General features: G+C 33.4%; 1 protein-coding gene across 1 annotated transcript; it reads left to right on the forward strand.

The window, feature by feature from the left end:
• Positions 1-4,766: 4,766 nt before the first annotated feature.
• Positions 4,767-14,148, forward strand: LOC131034318 (cytochrome P450 78A4-like; the record flags this gene model as incomplete). Its single annotated transcript, XM_059212394.1, has 3 exons — positions 4,767-4,788; positions 11,294-11,646; positions 13,537-14,148. Coding segments are annotated over 3 exons (987 nt in total), but the record flags the coding sequence as incomplete, so codon positions are not given.
• Between the last annotated feature and the right edge of the window lie 6,898 nt (positions 14,149-21,046).

Genomic DNA, 21,046 nt, shown 5'->3' on the forward strand with positions numbered 1-21,046 from the left:
ATCAGACTCTTTTAAACCCAGTTTGACCTTGGTTGACTTCTTAGACTCATGCTTTGACTTCAGTTGACTTTTTCAATGGATATTAGTGGATACATTTTATTGTAATATTTTATTTAAACATTATGCTATGATGTGTTATGCTTTCATTTGAGTTTCAGTGTATGTTGTTAGGCATTATTGTGAGACATGGACCAACTCTGATACCATGTAAGATTTTGCCAAGATCTAAAGGAAATAGAAAGCACAAATAGAGAAAACAAAATAGATGATAGAAATAAACTGTATTCTATCAAGATGAAAATACTGATCAACTGGATCATCAATCGATACATACAAATGAATATGAGCCTGCTTATATAGGCAAGGGTATATGGATATGTGAGCACACAAACATGATGTGTGGCTCAATCAGAAACAAGGGTAGGTAGGAAATAGGTGTGGGTAGGTAGGAGAAACAATATAATATTCCACATGAGGTGGATCACCCACTGAATGTGGAGTGTAACGACAAGATCACACCATAAAAGGTGGAAATTCTCCTACACACACTATCCCAATGTGGCACAAACACCCAAGTGTCTCATACCCAAACTACTATGAAATGCATTATCCTAAGTAAACTTAAGTATAGTGTAATAATATCCATGATGAATAATTATTTACACCAACAATTATTTCCTTAATGATGGTTAAATGTTATTATATTGGAATATTGACATGGACTAACACATTTAGTTTATGCATGCAATGCATTATATACATGTTTCTTGTTTGTAAGTGTATGAGGCGTGAGTAGATGATTTTCCTTCACTCATTCTGATGAGACATGGAACGTCATGATTATCCTTCACCGGTGTGTCTATTGTGTTTGTATATATATGCATGCATGGTTCGTTGATGCAGGAAATTGCAGGTACAAGTACCGTGTAGGTATGAGGTATCGTCTCCACTTGGCTTCATAGGTCTGAGCATACCTTATTGACCCGATGGAAGTGGAGGAGATAGTCATAAGGCCCTACAATTAACCCAAGCCATACTCAATAGTGAGCATTGTCAGTCGCCTGTCAGCTTCCTTGTGATTGGTATGCAGGACGTGTTTCTGTTTTGACTTGTTGATTGTGTGTTATGTGGTTTTTAAAATTATCTTGAAATAGATGATTATGTGTGCTTTTATGTTTTAATAAATTTATTGATTATTTTATTTGAATAGTTAAAATCAAATTGTTGAGTTAATTAGTAAAATATTATATCACGTGTTTTCATTGTTAAAAAGAAATAAAGTTATTTTACCTTTATGATTATATAATGGGTGATTGACTTTTTAGAAGAAAATGAATTTAATTTAAATTTGAAAATTTTAATTAAAGGCATTTTTATTTATTTTTGCTCAGTAAAGACATTTTTATTTTTAAAAGAAATAAGAAATTTCTATTTCTCATTATAAAATTGGAAATGACCTAAAAGAGATATTTTTTTGAAAAGGAAAAGTTATAAAAATGAAATATTTATCAAAAAGATTTCATTCTACATTTGGGGGAAAATATTTTCTCGAAAATCTCAGTGTGTGTGATTTTGGCTAGACAAGTTGTGTTTGGAATTTTTGGTTTTGAAGTTGGAGGGTTGCTCTTCCTCAACTAATTCTTCCTGGAAAGCTCACTAGGTTGGTGATTTGAATCATTTAATTTTTGTGAAAATTTTGGTGTAAAATTTATCTTTGATTAAAATTGTGGATTATGTATGAAGTAGTTTGATTTAGTGTATATTGAAATTCCCTGTTGGTTGTCAAATTTGTATTCCTCCATGGTTAATTAAATAAAAGGTTATGCTCCCAAAATTTTCCATTTTGGGCAACCTAGGAAAATGGGTGTGTTTTGAAATTTCTGGGTGTTGAAAGAAAAATATTGGTGAAAAAAATTGTGAGGAAAAACAAATATATTGTATACCCTATTTTTGTTATCAAACCCTGCTAAAATTTTGCAGATTAAAAGGAGAAATTAGTTGTTTTCTTTGTTGCTGGGGTTCCATTTTTTAGTTGTTGTTTAAAAAAAAACTTATATTTTCTGATTATATAGTGTGCTGGAAAGACAAAAAAAAAAAATCCTAAATTTAACTGTGATTATTTTAACCCAGAAATTTTCTGAGTTTGTTGTTTCTGGGAAAATTGTTTTAAAAAAATAAATTCTGAGAAAATTATTTCAGAAAATTTATGAGTTTGGTATGCAGAGAGGGGAATTTATTTTTAAAAGAAATATTATAAAAAATATTGGGGGGGCGGGGGGGGTGTGTATTTGGGAGCCATGGTTTCAGGGCCCATGGTTGGGAAGCCATGGCTTCCAAAATAATTATGTAAATGAGTTTTTGGTTTTAATTTATTGTGAGATTTTGATATTTATTTTATTGTGTAAATTGAAATATATAGATGAATTAGAAAACTTTGGTCGACATGTATCTTAAACGAAATGAGAATTTTTAGTTTTTTTAAGATAGCGAAGATGCGAGTTTATTTACTATATTCGCATTTAATTTTGAAACTGCAAGTCCTTGATTAGATTATTAGTTGTTGTCATGTGGTGGTTTTTGTGATCGTTTATGTCTTGTGATGAGGATTTGTCAGTTGGTTACATTGCGTAAGGGCTTGTTTGGCCAAGTGATTTTATATTGTATTGAACTCCATTTTCTTTTCCATGTGTATACCTTGGTTTCGGGAGTTCATCTGATTTGTGGTTAAGTGTCATATGGGAGAGTGGCTTTAGAGTGGGGGTCGTGCCCAAAGTGTTAAGTAGGATAACCCATCAAAATTTTGTCTAAATAAGTGATAATTAAATAATATATTAGGGGGTTTGGTGGATGAAACATTAAGAAAGATAATTGTGCCTCGCTCATGGTTGAGTGCTAGTACAAACTCAGGATGCAATGAGAAGGCCTAGAATGGCAAACCAGCAACCCCGTCTTCATGAAAGGATGTATTGGGTCCACATGAGACTTGGATGGGGCCGGAGATTCAGGAGAGGTTTCCAGGATAACCCAGTGAATGGGGGTCAGGACGTATGGAGGCCTGTCAGGGTAACAATACTAAGCTATGTGATGACACTCTTCCCTTATGTTCACTAATGTGCAGTTTGTGTTGATTTTTCTTGGAGCACTATTGTGGGAGTCTTATTTGATTGTTTATGCTTTTGAGAGTACTTGATATTCATGTTAGACCATGGAATGTTTATGATGGATTTTGAGGATTTAGTTTCATTGGTGCTCCATTTGTTCTCTTGTATTTATTCCATACTATGTTTCAGATGGATCCTCTTTCTTCTTCTTGATTAATTCATGTATCGCTTGGACCCCATGTGGTCATATGTATTATTAATTTTCATACGCCTTGATGAAAAGATGTAATTGATGTGAATCTTATGTATTTTTCACCTATTATTTATTAGAAGGGTCTTGCAGTTGAAGCAGACTAGAAGATGTAGCCCATTAGGGGTGAACTTTGATATCAATTTGGTGTAGTATGGTGCGTGTGTTCATCTGGTTCTTTTTATTTTGGATGTATGAATGATATTATGGTTAAGATGTATAATGTAGATTAGATGATATTAAACTTAAATGCATGTATGAAGTTATCAATTAGATGCAGTAATATGGATTATGATGAATGTAGCTAATGATAGTTGTATATATTCCATCATGAGAAAGACGAATAATAACCTTGGTTTTATCATCTCTACTATTCAAATCCAATAGCTTATTTTTATCAACTATCTTAATGGATAAATTAGCAGCCTTAGCCAAAGCTAAATTTTCCAATCTAGTGATCTTAACCTTAGAAATGTGTAACTGATATATTTTCCTCTTTATTATCTCCTCTATGAGATTGTAGATATTTCCCAATTCATTCACTTTAACACTTAGTTCCTCCTAGTGCTTGCAAATATGAGAGTGGGCTATCAACTAGTTTGGGGTTCTCAAATTGAGAGATACCTCCCCCCAAGGAGAGAAACCATGGGTACTATCACAATGATATTTTATCTACAAGTATTCAATGTGGTGGAGAAGTTAATATTAATAAAGAATATTATCAATATTTGTTTAAGTTCCATGATGTAGAGAAGACTAATTCAACACACAAAATAGACCTTTTCCTTCAAACTCATTCAAAACATGTCCTATTTGTGTGAGAGTTGTAGTTTTAAGGTATTAAATGTCAATCAAAAAGGTGTAAAGGCTATTTATAATAGTTATGATATCATTCTAAGTATTTTTATCATTTGGTAAGAATCTAGGTGGTTCAGGAGTAGATATAGTAATATGCAAAAGAGAAAAAGATCGGAAAAGTCAACATTTTTTCTTGTAAATGTTTATTTGGATATTTTAATAGAATTTGAAAGCAAATTAAAAGGAACTTTTTGAAGCACCAAGAGGACATAAAAAATCCAAGTCAATGAAAGTAAATCATTTATTTTCTTCTGTGAGCTCTAAATTGTGGAATCAACCTGCAAGAGGAGAAAACAACAAACAAGCACACACATGAAACAGTATGTTAGAGTTAGAAATCCGAAATAGAAACTAAACTAGCTTCAAAACAAAAAACTCCATGTGTGTCTCATGTTCCTCTATCTCCAAGAATCCTTCAAATCGAGGTGGCTCTCAGCTTGGAAGAGCACTTGATCTCTAGGATGACTACCTAAAGAACGAGAGATATGTATGATTCTAAGATCTAAATGGAATGCAACTAAGATCTTAGTGATATGATAAATGGATATGAAACTAGATATGTTACCAAGATGAGAAGATTAGTATGATATTAAGCTAGCATGAGAATGTTATGAAGATGAGATTGATCTAGCATGGAAAAGAAACTAGAATGATATACTAAAAATGATGAAATCTATGCTATAATGCAACTAAGCTGATCTAAAAATGATAAGAGAAGACAATGGAGCTCCTTAGTAACCTGCACAAAACAATTTAGCTATAGATTGGATGCAAATTAAGATGGATCTTGGATATGAAATAATGGCTCATCTTATAGAGTTGAAGGCTTAGAAACGGATGGCCAAGATTGATTATTAATCAAGGGTCAAGATTGAAGGAGGAATGTGGTCCCAAGTTGAAAGGCTTAGCCTTGTGACAAATGTCACAAAGGGGGAGAGGGTGAGGATCAATGTGGTCCCACATGTGTGGTCCCAAATTTGCAAGCTTAGCCTTGTGACAAGTGTCATAAGGGGGTGAAGGTGAAAAGTCAATGTGGTCCGACCTTGGGAGAAGGGGGATATGTGCTCACATGTGTGTGAGCAGCCTAGGAAGAAACAAAATGAATTAATTAGGATAATGAAGGGATTAGATAGTTTCTAGAAGGATGATTAGGAGGCAAGTGGGAGGTGTAGGATTTTGCAAGTGGGTGAGAGAAAATAAGATTTTTAATTAAATTAAAATGATTTAATTTAGCAAAAAGGGATGCAACTTGCATTTGTAGGATTTTGCAAGTGGGGGGATTTACAAATAAATTTTGATTTATTTAAATGCAAAGGGGATTTTAATTAAATGTAGATTTAATTAAAATTGGAAAGGGGATAAATAGATATTTTTAATTAGATGTGAATTTAATTAAAATAGCTAGAGGGGGGTATTTATTAAATGTGAATTTAATTAAATGGCTTAAATAGAAGAAGGGGATATTAATTAAATATTAATTTAATTAAAAAGGTCAATTACAAGAATATGGATATTAATTAAATCTTAATTTAGTTAATAGGCAATTAAATGATGATTAAATGAATAAAATTCATTTAATTAGTTGTGCCAGTTTTAGGTGTCTACAGCTTGATAAGTAATGTCCTTTATTCTCTCCTATTATTTAATAGAGGAAAGAAATGATAGAAACAATTATAGTTTTTTCTAGAATTTTTGGCCAAGATTGAAACTCAATTTTTAGAAGAACAAGATTATATTAACTTAATTCAAGATAGTGTAATATAATTCTCAAAATGATACTCAATTTTTGGTACCATTGGTGAAATAAAATAATATACTTTACTTTCTCAAGAGGTGTATCTTACATGAAATTCTAAAATTGGTTTATGTGATCTTGTGATAATTATATTTTATAATAGATTTTTTGTCCCATTTTAATTTCCTAAGTTTTAGAAATGTACATACGATGAGGTTCGTAACTTATATCTATCCATTTGTGCAAAGGTTTAGCTATGAGAAGATGTCATTTAGACATCAAAAAGACATTTCCAACTCCTAAATCTTGTTCTATATTTTTCCTTCTTAGGATATACTTTTGAAAGATATATAAATTTATGAGTTATGTATGTTGTAGTTTATCTTATTGGTCATATTGTGTACCTTTTAGACAAGTATAAGTCATATTTAGACATCTAGTGTATCACATCCTATTATGATATAGAGTTTACTTTTGTGTTATTTTTTGTCCTTTCCCTATGAAAAATAGTAGGATATGTTCATTTAGGAGAATAATAGGGGAGATATCCATATTTGGATATCCAATGAAATATATAGGAAATCCACAACCTTGGAATTATTCCATGGCATCAACTAAAACAAGACTTAGCTTATTACTTTCTTAAGGGTGCAATTTAGTTTGATAAAACCAATCATAGAAGATACTCACTATTAAAAGGGTTATATCTCTAAAGTAATACCTAATCATGTGGCTATATATTAAGGTTTCTAATAATAAAAATGTTATCCAATATAAGGATTTAGTGCTAAGTAAATGGGATAATTTAAGTAATAAGACACATGTAGGTATTAAGGGTTACAAAGTGCTCACAAAATGGATTGGTTTTTTATTAAGTGACACTATAAATAATATATATGTGAAAATTTCACATGTCAATTAAAGGAAATGGTATTTGTTATGCTAGTAATTTTTGTACAGTACAAAATCTTGTATTGTGTTGGATCTTCATAATATAAATCATTCCTTCACAATTCTAATTCATATCATTAACAAATGATATAATAGCCACATCAAGTCCATGAAAATTTAGTACAATACTACCAATGTTTTCTAAAATCACTTATTGCACACCTTATGATAATGTCATGATCTACCTAGGAGAACCAACAAGTATCTCACAATCTAACTTGCATTATAATTTAGATTTCTATGTATCATATACTTTAGGTATCTTTCATTCAAAGGATTCATTGTTATAATCGGTGTGAAAATATTTTTGTGTTTTAGATTGATTTTTAATGGATGAGATATTAATTAAAATTAGTTTTGCATCATATATAATTACCATAAAACTAAAAGTAAAACTAGAGTTGTTTATGAGTACTCTTTAAATGCATGTTCTATTTTATTATGTGAATCCCCTAGTAGCCAGTATAACATCTATATCATGGCTCTATTTACAACATTATATCCTTGTTATACAACAAATATACACCCACATTTCATCTTTCTTGTTGACAATCATCTCCTTACAATATCTACAATGTTCAAAATAAGTGTAGAAAAAGATTTGGTATCCCATCTCCATGAGAATGAATTAATCCACCATGAACAAATATATTAAGATAAGAGTTATTTCCTAAGTAGAAGTTTCAATCATCAATGGTTATGTAGTTCGAAACCCACTCTTTATGAGGGGTTAGGTGAATAGAATCTTTATATATCCAAGAATATATATATATATATATATATATATATATATATATATATATATATATATATATATATATATATATATATATATATATATATATATATATATATATATATATATATATATATATATATATATATATATATATATATGATTGTAATAAAAATTCAATCATTTCTTTGTTTGAGACAATTGTATTTTAAGCATAATTATAAACCTTCTTTATTTTTTGTATTGTCATTATTATGGTTAGTTTTATTATATCTACAACAATTGAACCTATATTATCAAAGGAAACTTAAATCTCACCTTTTATTTAAATTATTTTATCTTTTTTGATATCTTGACTATGTTCCTTAATGAACCTTTGATGGAAAAATAATTCCTAAACATCATTTCATTGGACAATAAGAAACTAACCTCCTTATTAATATTCAGCTCAAAGATAGTACAATTACTCTCCATAAAAATAATATTAGCAATTATAAAAAATCATTAATGAAGGTAGTATATTGATTCTTCTTCAATTTGATACCCATAGATCCAAGTTGGATCATAATAATATTGATGAAACTCAAGCTCTCTAGATCGTAAAGTCTCTATCACTCATCCTCAATAAGAGGTAAAATTATGTGTCTCAAAATTGAGTACACAACCATTGACTTTGATACTTAATTTTTTTTCTAATTTTTCTTAATAAATTTGTGAACTCACAATGTTGGTTCCCAGTTTTTCGTACATCCTAATTTTTTATGAAATCATACATTTTTTAGAAAATATAATGATTTAAGATTTAAGAGGTCCATTTGAAGTAATTAATTAAAGAGAGTTAGATCAAAGGCTCTTAGATCAAAATTTAATGGATAGAACCTATCTACTTCTAAATCATACTTGCAATGGAGTCTCCTTTGCATCTATCAAATGCTGATAAAAAATCAATTTTACATTAGCTTTTTGGGGGTCAAATGAATTCATTTAGAAGTTTTTCTTTTTTAGGCATTTAGCCCTTATTATAATCTTTCTAAATATTATAATTTTTAATATATTTATTTTATTTCTTATGAATGTAGGGTTTTCACCGAACATGAACTTCTTTGTTCAATGCTTATGGAAAAATAGTAAACGTCACCCAAAACATTCTAAAAAATATTTACACGCTATGTATTGAAGTCCTCTTGCCAACAAAATAAATAAATTCATTTTCGTTACATATACAACAAGTTATGTAATATCAAATGGACATATGTCAAAATTACAGTTAACTCAACTTCAAATCTTAATAAAATATGAAATATTGAAGATAATGTTACAAAACCAATTGCAAACACTATATATGGATGTTACAAAACCAAATTCGAAAGAATCACATTCATATCTATTATAGAAAAAAAATTATGCTATACAAAGTGAGTATCACTCTTTCAAAAATGTTGTTTTTTGAAAAAAACTAGTTTTCAATGGAGATAGAAAAATAGAAGCAAATTGATTCCAAAAATTATCAAAAAAATATTTTTAGAATCTACATACAAAATGAGACAAATAACTAGTTTACATCATCTACAAATTCCTTACGGTTTAGAAGTAATAGGTGCCTGAATTTAATTTTTTTCCTAGAAAATGAATATTGCAGTGTCAAAGTTGGCAAAAAAGTGTAACCCATTATTTTTATTTTTTATATTATTTCAATATACAACCCACACATATAATATCTCCCCAATATCACATACAATATTACAATTCAAATTAAATAAATATCTAATTTAACTTAAAGATGCATCATAAATCAAGGTGTCCACCACCTTTTTTTCAACATCGTTAATATACTTTATTGCAAAGTACAAAAGAAAAAAAAAAGATTCTCTACTATAGTAATTCAAATGATAATGAATACATGAAGGTAGGTTTTCCATTAAACCTTCTCTATAGCTCTGAAGTTTTGCTATGTGACTCTCAACACCTCTAAATGCCTATTTCACTAGCTTGTCCCATATAATCTAAGGAAGAGCCATAAACTGAAAGAAAACTCAAGATATTATACACCAAACAAACATAAAGGGGAGGAAAGGATTCACAAGCCCTATCCTTTCAAATAAAACACAAACATATATGAAAAAATTATTCTACAATCTATAAACACATTCAAAAAGTTGAAAACATAATTATAATTGTATTCCAAATGAAAATAATAAGACAATATTAATTTATATTTTTTTAAAATACAAACATTATTTTAAATAGAAAGAAATAAGAACGATGAGACATACCTTTAAATTCATCTACATCTAATAACTAACTATGTTAAAAATATTTAATTGTTTGTATGATATTACAAGTTTTCCATAATGGATTGAACATGGAGCCAACAAAAAGCTTTCTCCATCAAATTTCAAAAAGCTTTCTGTAAATAAAAATATTCAACTCACCAAAACATTTGAAAAGATCTCTAATAGAAAAATAAAAATAAGAAGATTAACCTCTTTCCAAAGTAAGGGAAGAGGTTTGAAAGGGAGTTTCATCACTCTATCTATCCAATATACATAATAACCCCACATTTTCCATTAAAAAAACCTTCTTAAAAATCTCTTATCCATTCACTATACATGGTAACCAAATATTTTCCATGAAAGAAGCCCTCATACAAATCACTTTAATGCACCCTACTTTCCGATATGAAACAACATCTTTTGACCGTACAAAGGTGATGTTGAGTAGAGTGCACATATGTTAATCCATTAGAAAGACAATATATTGACTAAACTATCTACACTTAAACCTACAATGTCCTATTATTACACGGTCTCCTCAAAATCTTAAACTTCACTCAAAATTAATATCCAATATATGTCCCAAACCACTATTTCATAAGAAGTGTAAACCAAAAAGAAAACATTAAAAATCATAATTTTAAACCCCTTTTAAAGCTGAAAAAACACACAAATACAAATTTCAACTTAAATGTTAATATATTTAAACAAAATCCACATCACTACCGGATTTTGAACTGCCCGTCCTTGTTATGCCAAAGAAAAGCTATATTTTGAGATTGTTCCTATAAGTAATAGTATTATCTTTATGGTTTGGCATATTTGTATTTATATATAAGTAATGCAAACGTGGGATGACTCCTTTCCGTAAGTCTTCTACGGCATTATGAAGCGACCGAACTTAAGAAAGACGGAATATTCCCACCACTGACATGAAGATTCAACAAATAATTATCAATTATTGAGAACCGTCAACTTTGCATACCTTAATAAAATCTGAGCATATCCAACACAACGGAGACGCCCACAACAGAATAGGAATTCGCACACCAGGGAATGGTATTTCTTTATCCAGATCATAAGCCACAGACTATTTTAGTAGCAATGGTCAACAGCCAACTATGCACACGATGCATGAAAGTTGCAGTTGCCGAAGCCAATTAGAAAAAAAAATCAAAACGTCATCTGAAAGAAATGTTCAGTTTTTACAACAATTTGAGTCTTTGAGATTCCACCATTGTGGTCTTCCATTGTGGGGTCTTCACCTCTACATTTTGTAACCTACTTTGCTCGCTGGCAGTTTCGCCTAAATATCCTCTCTCCTCCCCAGCAACTTTTCAACACTTTACAGTCCTATTTAAACTGGACAAGACCAAGATCCAAGTTTAAATCTCCAAATGGCGGCGCTCAATAACATAATGGGAAGTGTGTTTGGTATAAGGTTGGATGGAGAGGGAGAAGGTAGACAGGTGAGGGAGATGGTGGAGGAGGGGTTTGAACTGCTGGGGGCTTTTAATTGGGTCAATCATCTTCCCTGGCTGCGACCGCTTGACCCTCTGCGAGGCTACGCCCGCTGCGCTCGACTCGTTCCTCGCGTTAGGACTGTCGTCCAACGCATCATAAACCAACACCGACAGTCCCCTGTCCCAAGGGACACAACCCATTCAGATTTCCTAGATGTGTTGCTTTCGCTTCAAGGACACCATAATCTCCACGATGACGACATTATCGCGGTTCTCTGGGTAAGAAATAACTTGTCCACAAAGACGAAGTTCAACAAATCAACAACTGGGGGTAGAGAATTTAAGGTGATGAAGGGTGAAGACCTCTTTTATCCCACCTTAAAACCTCGCCTGGCATCCTTTTAACTTTTCCTCCTCCTCTATTTTGGTCACCCTTTCCCTTATGGAGCTTTCCTTTCCTCCATTTACTCATTCTCTCTATCTTCTTTTCCTTTTATTTCTTTTTTACCTTGCCAACTGCCTAGGGTTCCTCTCGCTTCTGGTTGTCACTCCTCTTCTCCACCCCATTGCTTCTTTCTTATCTTCTCCTTTTCCGTTTTGTTTTATTCCTCTCTTTTTATAGGTCTTCTTGGCTTTTGCACGTTGTTCTTTTGGGTTCCTGCTCTTGGGTCTGCAGATCTGTTTTAGGTTTTCCTTTTCTATTGATTCTCAATCAATTTTTTTCATTTAGTCTTCCTTTTTTCATTTTTATTTCTGTAAAATCTATTGTTTATATATTTTTCTCTATTTATATATTTGTACATTCATACATACATATATATATATATATAATTTTTTAATATTATGTATTCAATAATTAAAGTTATATATTATTTATTTATTTATTTTCTTAAATGTATATGTTTTGTATATCTCTTAGTGTGGATGTGTATAATGCATATATGTTTAAATATGTATTTATGTTTATTTTTATGTATATGTGTATATATTTATATGTGTATGACGGTATTACCTCAATATAATTTGATATATGATTTTTTTTTGTTTCTTTAAGTGTATGTGTGTGTATGTACACATATGTATATATATATACACTCTCTCTCTCTCATATATATATGTATGTATGTATATACATGATGTATACACATGTATGTGTATACATATATATACATATGTGTACATATGTATGTATGTGATGCATATATACACACAAATACATACATACATACATACATACATACATATACATATACATATACATATATATATAACACACACACACCATATATATATGACTAGTTTTGTTTTTATCCTCAATTTTTTCTTGTTATTTTCTTCCTTTATCTTATTCTTTATTTCTTAGATATACATTTACATATATTATGCCTGCCCAATTTTTATTATATGTTTTCATGTCCTTTTCAATAAATTCAAATATATTATTTTCAATATATTTAGCTTGGTGTGTGTGTACACTTGTCATATTTTTTTTAGCTTTTTATTTACCCATAATTTCTTTCTTGTTATTTTCTTTTTTTTCTCTTATTTCTTATTAGTTATACATTTACATATATTATGTAAATCCCATATTTTTATTATATATATAGCATGACCCACAATTTCTTTCTTTTTCTTTTCTTCTTTCTTTTTCTTTTCTTCTTTCCCTTATTCCTTATTTCTTATTTATGCATTTTTCCTTTTATCTTTTCTATGTCCCTTCTAATAAATTAAAATATATATTTTTTCATGAATTTAGCTCCTTCTTAATTGCATGATAAATATAATTAAAATTACTAATTTTTCTCTTCATTATAATTTTCATTTATATTTATCAATATGTCTCTTTCTTTCTATATTCATTTCTCTAAACTTATTTCTATTAGTACTCTCATTTATCTTTTTATATAATCGTTTATATATATATATGTATCTATCTATTTGCATATGCATGAACACACATGAATAGTTGTATATAAATTTTCATATTCTTCTTCATTTAATTAAATCTTTGTCTCTATATATGTATATGTATATATATATTCACATGCACTTCTAAAATATATGCATATTTATTTCTTTCTGCTTCCAAGCATGTGCAACTTTTCCTCTTACACAATTGAATCCAATTTTCAACCTTATACTTTACACTGTAATATATGTCGCATACAGGAGATGATATTTCGGGGAACAGATACTGTGGCTTTAGTTACACAGTGGACCATGGTGGAGTTGGTATTGAATGAAGAAATGCAAGGGAGAGCTCAGGTAGAGTTGGAGGCTGTGGTAGGGCGAGATACAAGCGTACGGGACGAGGACATATCAAGGCTTCCATTCATGCAAGCCGTTGTAAAAGAAAGTTTAAGAATGCATCTACCGGGACCTCTGCTTTCGTGGGCGCGTTTGTGCACGGTGGACGTTGATATAGCAGGTGGTATGCATGTTCCGGCTAGGACGAAAGACATGGTTAACATGTGGTACATTACTCACGACCCGCAGATATGGGAGTCGCCTCATGAATTCCGGCCAGAGAGATTTATTGAACAGAAAGTAGATGTCCGGGGTAATGACTTGAGGCTTGCACCCTTCGGTGCAGGTCACCGGGTATGTCCAGGAAAGGCTCTCGGTCTCACCACTATTCATCTGTGGTTGGCAAAATTAGTCCACCACTACAAGTGGATTCCTTCTCCTCAACACCCAGTAGATCTCACCGAGGTTCTCAAGTTGTCCTCCCAAATGGCCACACCCCTTACTGGGATTCCCACAACCATAAACAATTACTGAGATCTCCCAAACATAGGTTTCAAGGTTTCCCTTTTAACATATTGCTCTTTCATTGCTATACTGTTATAGAATAGTCTATATCTAGTTTGCTGAAAAATTATTATCTGCTGCAAATTGATAAGGTCTATATAAATTTGCAGAATAGTTTGGACGTAGTTTGACTAGGTGTTTGTTGATGAATGGACATCCAACGTTGCTATTGACATAAGTGTAGGATTGATGTGGTGTAATACTCGTAAAACAAACTTGAATGTGATTATTTGGTTTCATGTAGTGCCTCTAATTTTGCAGGGAGGTATCTGCTACATCAACTGCTATGAAACTTTGGCGACTAGTAAATACTACATGCGTAATTATTAATAAACATTACCCTAAGAGATTGAAAGCGCCCCCTCCTTTGAAAGTATTAAAATACCATCAAAATATTATATTTGGAAAACACAAAAAATCTATATTGAAATTGATTGAAAAATCTATCTATTCATACAATGTGAGTCTTAGTTAAATTCAATTAATCAAGACAGTTATTTATTATTTGTTTTTAAAAGAGGGGTAAAAATTTATTAAATCAAGAGAACGAGTGCAAAGCCAAGGGCTAGAAGCCTAGAGAAATAGAACAGACTATCTTGGCTACATCAAGGAGCCAAAAAAAGGCCCCCGCTAATTCATCAAATCTTTTCTAACAATTTCCTCAAGCTTTGTGACACACTCCAATGGCAACTAAGTCCATTCTTTAACATCCCAACCATCCAGGTGATCTGAAGCGCACTTAGCTAAACAATCTGCTGCCTTATTCCAGTCTCGTGGAATATAGAAAAAGGAGATAGAATCAAAGAGTTCCTTCAAGCTGTGAATCTATCTACCAATTAAGGCTAAATACCACTCTAAGTCCTCAAATTCCTGCTTATTTAGCATATCCATCACAACTTGAGAATCAGACTCACAAATAACCCTTCTCCATCCAAGATCATATCCTCTTTCAAGAGCTATAAGAACATCGAGAGCCTCCATATAGTTATTAGTTTGTTGACCCTTGTACATCAAAATTAGAAAGATCCCATTCCCCTCATTATCTCTACCAACTCCTCCAATTCTAGCATGCCCATGGTTGCCTCTAGAAGACTCGTCGGTATTGATCTTAAGGACTCCAAGAGATGGAGGGGACCATTTTCAAATCCTTTGAGCCTTCTTTTTGCCATGGTTGCTCCTAATTTGTCTTCTATGGCACAAGCCACCAATCCCTTGCCCAAAAATATCCAAGGTCTGGACAATATGCATATCATCAAGATCAACCCCCACTTGTGAGATTACACTTGGCAAGCAAAGTTTCCTAAAACAAATGAATAATCTGCAACCAAACTTGCTACACCAACATATTCTTGTCTTGAAAAATCTTGTAGTTTCTCTCCAGCCATAATTTCCAAATAATGAAGCTTGGTCCCATACCCCAAGCCACATGAAGAAAGAGGGTCTTAGGAGGAGGCCTTCCAAGACTATTCCAAAATTCCACTAGAGAGGTGGGATGAATACAAGCATGCGTCCAAGCCTCCCACCAAAGATGTCAGATCCTCCTAGAATAAGAACACTGAAAAAAGAGATGAGAGGTGCTTTCCTTGCTACTATGATAGAGAACACAAATTGAAGGCCCATGAAAGCCCCTCTTTCAAAGATTTTCCCAAGTGAGACACCTATTCCACACAACTAGCCACATAAAAAAGTTTCACTTAGGCCAAGCCAATCTATTGCAAACCTTCTTCTACCACTGAACATTCATCCTCCCAAAAGTCAGCCTATCCAGCTCCATATATCTTGAAGCCACAAAGAATTTCCCTTTCGGACTGGGGCCCTAAGAGAGAATGTCCTCCCCTTTCAAAAATTTACACAAACATCCTACCAAAATCCTACCAAGAGTAACTCTATCCTCATCTAAACCACCAAGAGGTCACTCATGTGGCTCTTTCTATCTAACCATTTCACCCTATCCCAAATTAACTGCAACCTTGAAATCCTCAACTCTAGATCACCCTGCCTTAAAAAATCTCTTACAAAGAAGCTAAAGTTGCGGATATTGAGAAAGAATAGGAGGAAATCCATCCCAAGAATCTTTCTAGAACAAGGCATCAACACCCTTATTAAAGATCCAAAAAATCCCTTGCTTAACCATTTGAGCTCCCCTCTTAAGAGTATTCCAAATCATAGAACCATTACCTAGCAGGTTGCAACATGGAACTTCCTTTCTATCCACTCACCCAAGGTACTTAGCATGTAGAATTTTAGCCCACATCTTGATCCTAGCTGATGCAGCATCTCCAAAAAATCTTAGTGGCTAGGACCTAACCATTCATACCTATAAGACATAGTCCTAGACTGCCATCTTGCACAGGTCTACAAATAGAATCCTACTTGACCAGGCTCCATTTAGATGAGAGCAAGTTACCTGTGCACAAAAATTGCCTAGAAAGGGCCTCAAAGTCCCAAATGAAGCTAGTCGAAGCTGTCTAAACAAAAACATCTGTAAATAGGAGAGCTTGCACTACCGCCTTTAGAATAATCACGCTACTAGTAGTTGAAATCCAGTGGTAGTCCAATGACTAACCTTATGATGAAGCTTGTCCAAAATATCCTGCCAAAATCTCCCAAGTAGATGACGAGCAGAGAGAGGGATTCCAAGATAAACCACAGAGAGCTCTCCAATTTGGAACCACAAGATCCTAGCAATCCTCGCTTGGATGAGAGAAGGGGTATTAAAAAACAAAATCAAAGACTTCTCTTTATTGATCTTTTGACCTGAAGCTTTTGAGTAGATATTCAGAGCTCTTCTAAATTTGATAGCCTCATTGATTATAGCAACAACCATTAGAATAGTATCATCAACAAACTATAGATGAGAACAAGGAGGAAGGCCATGACCCCACTTCCACCCCTAAATTACACCTTGCTCAACACAGAATTCAATGAATCTTCCCAAACCTTCCACCATTAGAAGGAACAAATATGGGGAGAGGGGATCATCCTATCGGAGGCCACAGGAAGTACCAAATAAGTTAGTGAGTTCACCATTGATGAGAACTTAGAAGGAAGCAGAAGTGATACAACTCATCACCCAATTGATCCAATCGATTATGAAACCAAAGGCCATTAGTAGCTTGTGAAGGAAGCTCCATTTGACTCTATCATATGCTTTAGCCATATCCAGCTTAATGAACATAACCTTCTCCTTGGAAACTGCCATAGAGTGAATAGCCTCTGCAGCAATGATAATCTCATCCATAATTTTCCTACTAGCTACAAATCCACCCTGTTCCTCAGAGATCAATTTATTTAGCCATGGCTTTAATCTTTCCATGATTAGCTTTGTGATTATTTTATAGATCACATTACACAGAGCAATAGGACGAAAGGAGTGGAGAGAATTAGCTCTATCCTTTTTAGGAATAAGAGGAAGAAAAGTAGAGTTCATAGCCATGAGCATTTGCTTATTCCTAGAAGATTATTGTACCACTTCCCACAAATAAAAATTAACAATTTCCCAAAACTCTTAGAAGAATTCTATGGGAAACCCATCTAGACTAGGAGATTTCCCTTTCTTCATGCCAAAAACCACCTTCCCTACCTCTATCAAAGTAATAGGTTTAAGAAAGTCCTCATTCATTTCATTGCTAACCATGACAGGAATACTATCCTAAAATAATATTTCTTCCTCCCTACTGATATCATAGTCTTCTTTAAGAAAATCTGCAAAAACCTCATGGCTTCCTAGGCAAATTCCTTGTAGGATGATAGAATAACTCCCTCTGAAGAAATGAGAGAGGTAGTAGGGCTCCCTTGCCCTTTATCTTGCACTGTATTGTGAAAAAACTTTGTATTACTGTCACCTTCTTGGAGCCACTCAATCCGTGACTTTTGTTTCCAATAAATATCTTCCCGAAGTTTCCATTCCTCTAACTCTTTTACTACTACAAACTCATCCCTATAAAGGTCCTCAAATAAGTCTTGATCTCTGATTTTGTAGGTAATGGAGTCAACCCGGTCCTAAGCATCCCTTTTTGTCGAGAAGATATTGCCAAAGCAGTTCTTGTTCCATCTCTTAAGCTTATACTTAATATGTTGCATCTTCTTAAAAGTTGAATACATTTCTAGCAGTTCTAAAGGGAGGCTTCCCCTCCATCCACCAAACCATCATAAGATCTTACAGAGAAGGGTCCTGAAGCCACATTATTTAAAACTTAAATGAAGGATTCTTTGAAAGCTGAAAAGTATGAGCAAAAAACCTGATCAACCAATGGTCAGATCCTTTCCAATCTAGAATCTTGGAGGTAGTAGCTCAGTTATCTACCAACCAATAGAAAGAAATAATAAATCATTCTAGTCACTTAGCTATCACCTCTTCTCCTCTCCTTTTGTTGTTCAAATTATACAGCCCATTGGATGGTTTAACATCCATAACCCTCAGATACTCAATGTTTTTTCTCAGAAGATCAATAGAAGGGTCCAACCTTACATTACCTCCCCTTTTCTCATCCAAACAAGAGATAGCATTAAAGTCCCCTGCAAGAATCCAAGGAAATAGAGGGGAAAGGGAGCGAACATATCTAATGTGTGACTAAAGCAAAGTTTTTCCCACAAAATCAGTTGGTGCATAAACATTAGTGAAGAGGACGTGCTCACGAGTTTCACAACTTGTAGCCATCATAGAGATAGAGGATTTGTTAGTAATCCACCATATTGGAGCAAGCTTATGTAGGTCACGCCATACCACCTCAGCTTCCTAGAGCCAAAATACATTGACATTGACTTCAGGCCCAAATTTTTCCAACCTTGTTAAACAAATTATCAACTGATAACTTAGTTTCTTAAATAAAGAAAATATCAGGATAATGAGAAACAACCCAATCTTGAATAGCCTTTTATCTGGGAATTCTTTTCAAGCCCCATACATTCCATGAGGGAACAATCTTTTCTGAGATAAAGAGAAGTGAGATTCAATGGTCTTCACGATTCCAGACTCCACTAATGTCTCACCAACCATCTTCACCTTTTCCTGATCCTTCTTCCTTCCTAATTTAGGAGGCTTTTCCAAACCACTCTTTTTGAGAGGTTTTTGGAGAATACCTAAACTAGGTGAGGACCCTTTACTTTTACTAGCTTCTTGTATATCCTTCCCCTCACTTATTATTGGATGAGTGATGCCAATGCATTCACCCAAGGCTAGATCTATGCTAGTTCCCAATACTTCCAAGTTCCCCAAAGAAATCTTTGTGTCCATGTGCATACTTATCCCTTGCTCCTATGTTTCCACCTCGGTAACCTTATTCTCTTCCACAACTAGTTCCCCTACCTCCATAAGATCTTGGCCACTTGGCATATTAGCAATAGCTCCATCAAACTGATCCAGATCATCCAGAGCATCAAACCTATTAAAAACTTCATCATGCTTCCTATCATTAAAAGTCCTCTTTTTACCTCGACCCTTATTACAAGTTCTTACTAGAATAAAACCCTCCTTATCATTCTTCATGGAGGCCTTACCTTTACCTCAAGTAGGGGGTGGGCTATTCTATCCAGCTCTAAAAGATCCTACAAGATTAAATTTGGGACACATCCACTACAGATGCCCATATTCATGACAGATGCGGCAACAAAAAGGCAACGTTTCATAACCAAGTTGTTGAATACACGAGCTTGATCCCATCCAAATTTCCATAGAATCAACTAGAGAATTATTCAAGTCAATTTCCACACAAATAGTAGCATAGGTGATTACCTTTTTCTCCATAGTTTGTCTCGAGGGGCCCACTGACTTCCCAAGTTGCACTGCAACTAGATTGAAAATGTCATCTCTCCATAATTCCAGATAAAACCATGCAAGCCTCACCCAAACCAGAACCCATGATGAAAGCTTCTTAGTAGGATTGAATCCATCATGCCATGGCTTAATGGAAAGGCCAACCTGGTTGTAGAAGTAGGGTCCTCCTTCAAAATTTTTGTTCCTATCAGACATGCAATTGAAAATCACCAAAAAATACCCATTGGTAGCTAACAGCACTTCCATCTCCCCCTCTCGATTCCCTATTCTTCGTGCTCATGACACCAAAAAAGGCAAGGAGACCCCAATCCCCAAAAAATTGCAAATCAAGGCATGATTGGAAAAATAATTAATGTCCTCCTTCACATAGTCTGGTTGAATTACAAGAACATGCCTCTTATCACTATTTACAAGGCATCCATTCATCTTTCGAGGCTTAAAATCCTTAGCTTGAAAAGAACTTTCCCCCAGACTAGCACTTTGCACACCAAAAATGGGATTATCATGCATGGTTGGTGATGGAGTATTTCCAATCACAATATCCCTAAAATGTAAACTCTGTCCTCTAATGGAATTACCTCATAGAGCCATGCAAAGAAAAACCCCCAAAGAGCACTCTTACCTAAAAAATCAATCTAGTCTACCTGCAAAACATAGAGCCCAAGGTCTCAACCCCCACCACACATAGAAAAATCCTCAAAAGAGAGCTAGGACACATACCCTAGCTCCTGCAACCACCAACATTAGATGCCTCCATCCCCATTCCCCTTTTAAACCATAATTGGCCCAAACAACTATTTATTATGAATGTCTATTATCAAATAACTATTTTCATTATAATATTTATTAGAATGTCAAATTTCTTCCTACATAATGAAGATTGTGAAGAAAATCATGTAAATTACAAAGTATTTGAAAACAATCATGAATAAGGGTCTTTGTGAAGATATTGGCGAGCTACATCAGAATATAAAAATATACAATACCAACTGATCCCTCTAGAATCAACTCATTGGTTTCATGAAAATGGATATAAATATACATAGTCATTGCATAGAACACTAGACTCTTGATAATTTGAATGCTAATTTG

Source organism: Cryptomeria japonica, chromosome 10, assembly GCF_030272615.1.
Source record: "Cryptomeria japonica chromosome 10, Sugi_1.0, whole genome shotgun sequence".
Taxonomy (NCBI): Eukaryota; Viridiplantae; Streptophyta; class Pinopsida; order Cupressales; family Cupressaceae; genus Cryptomeria; species Cryptomeria japonica.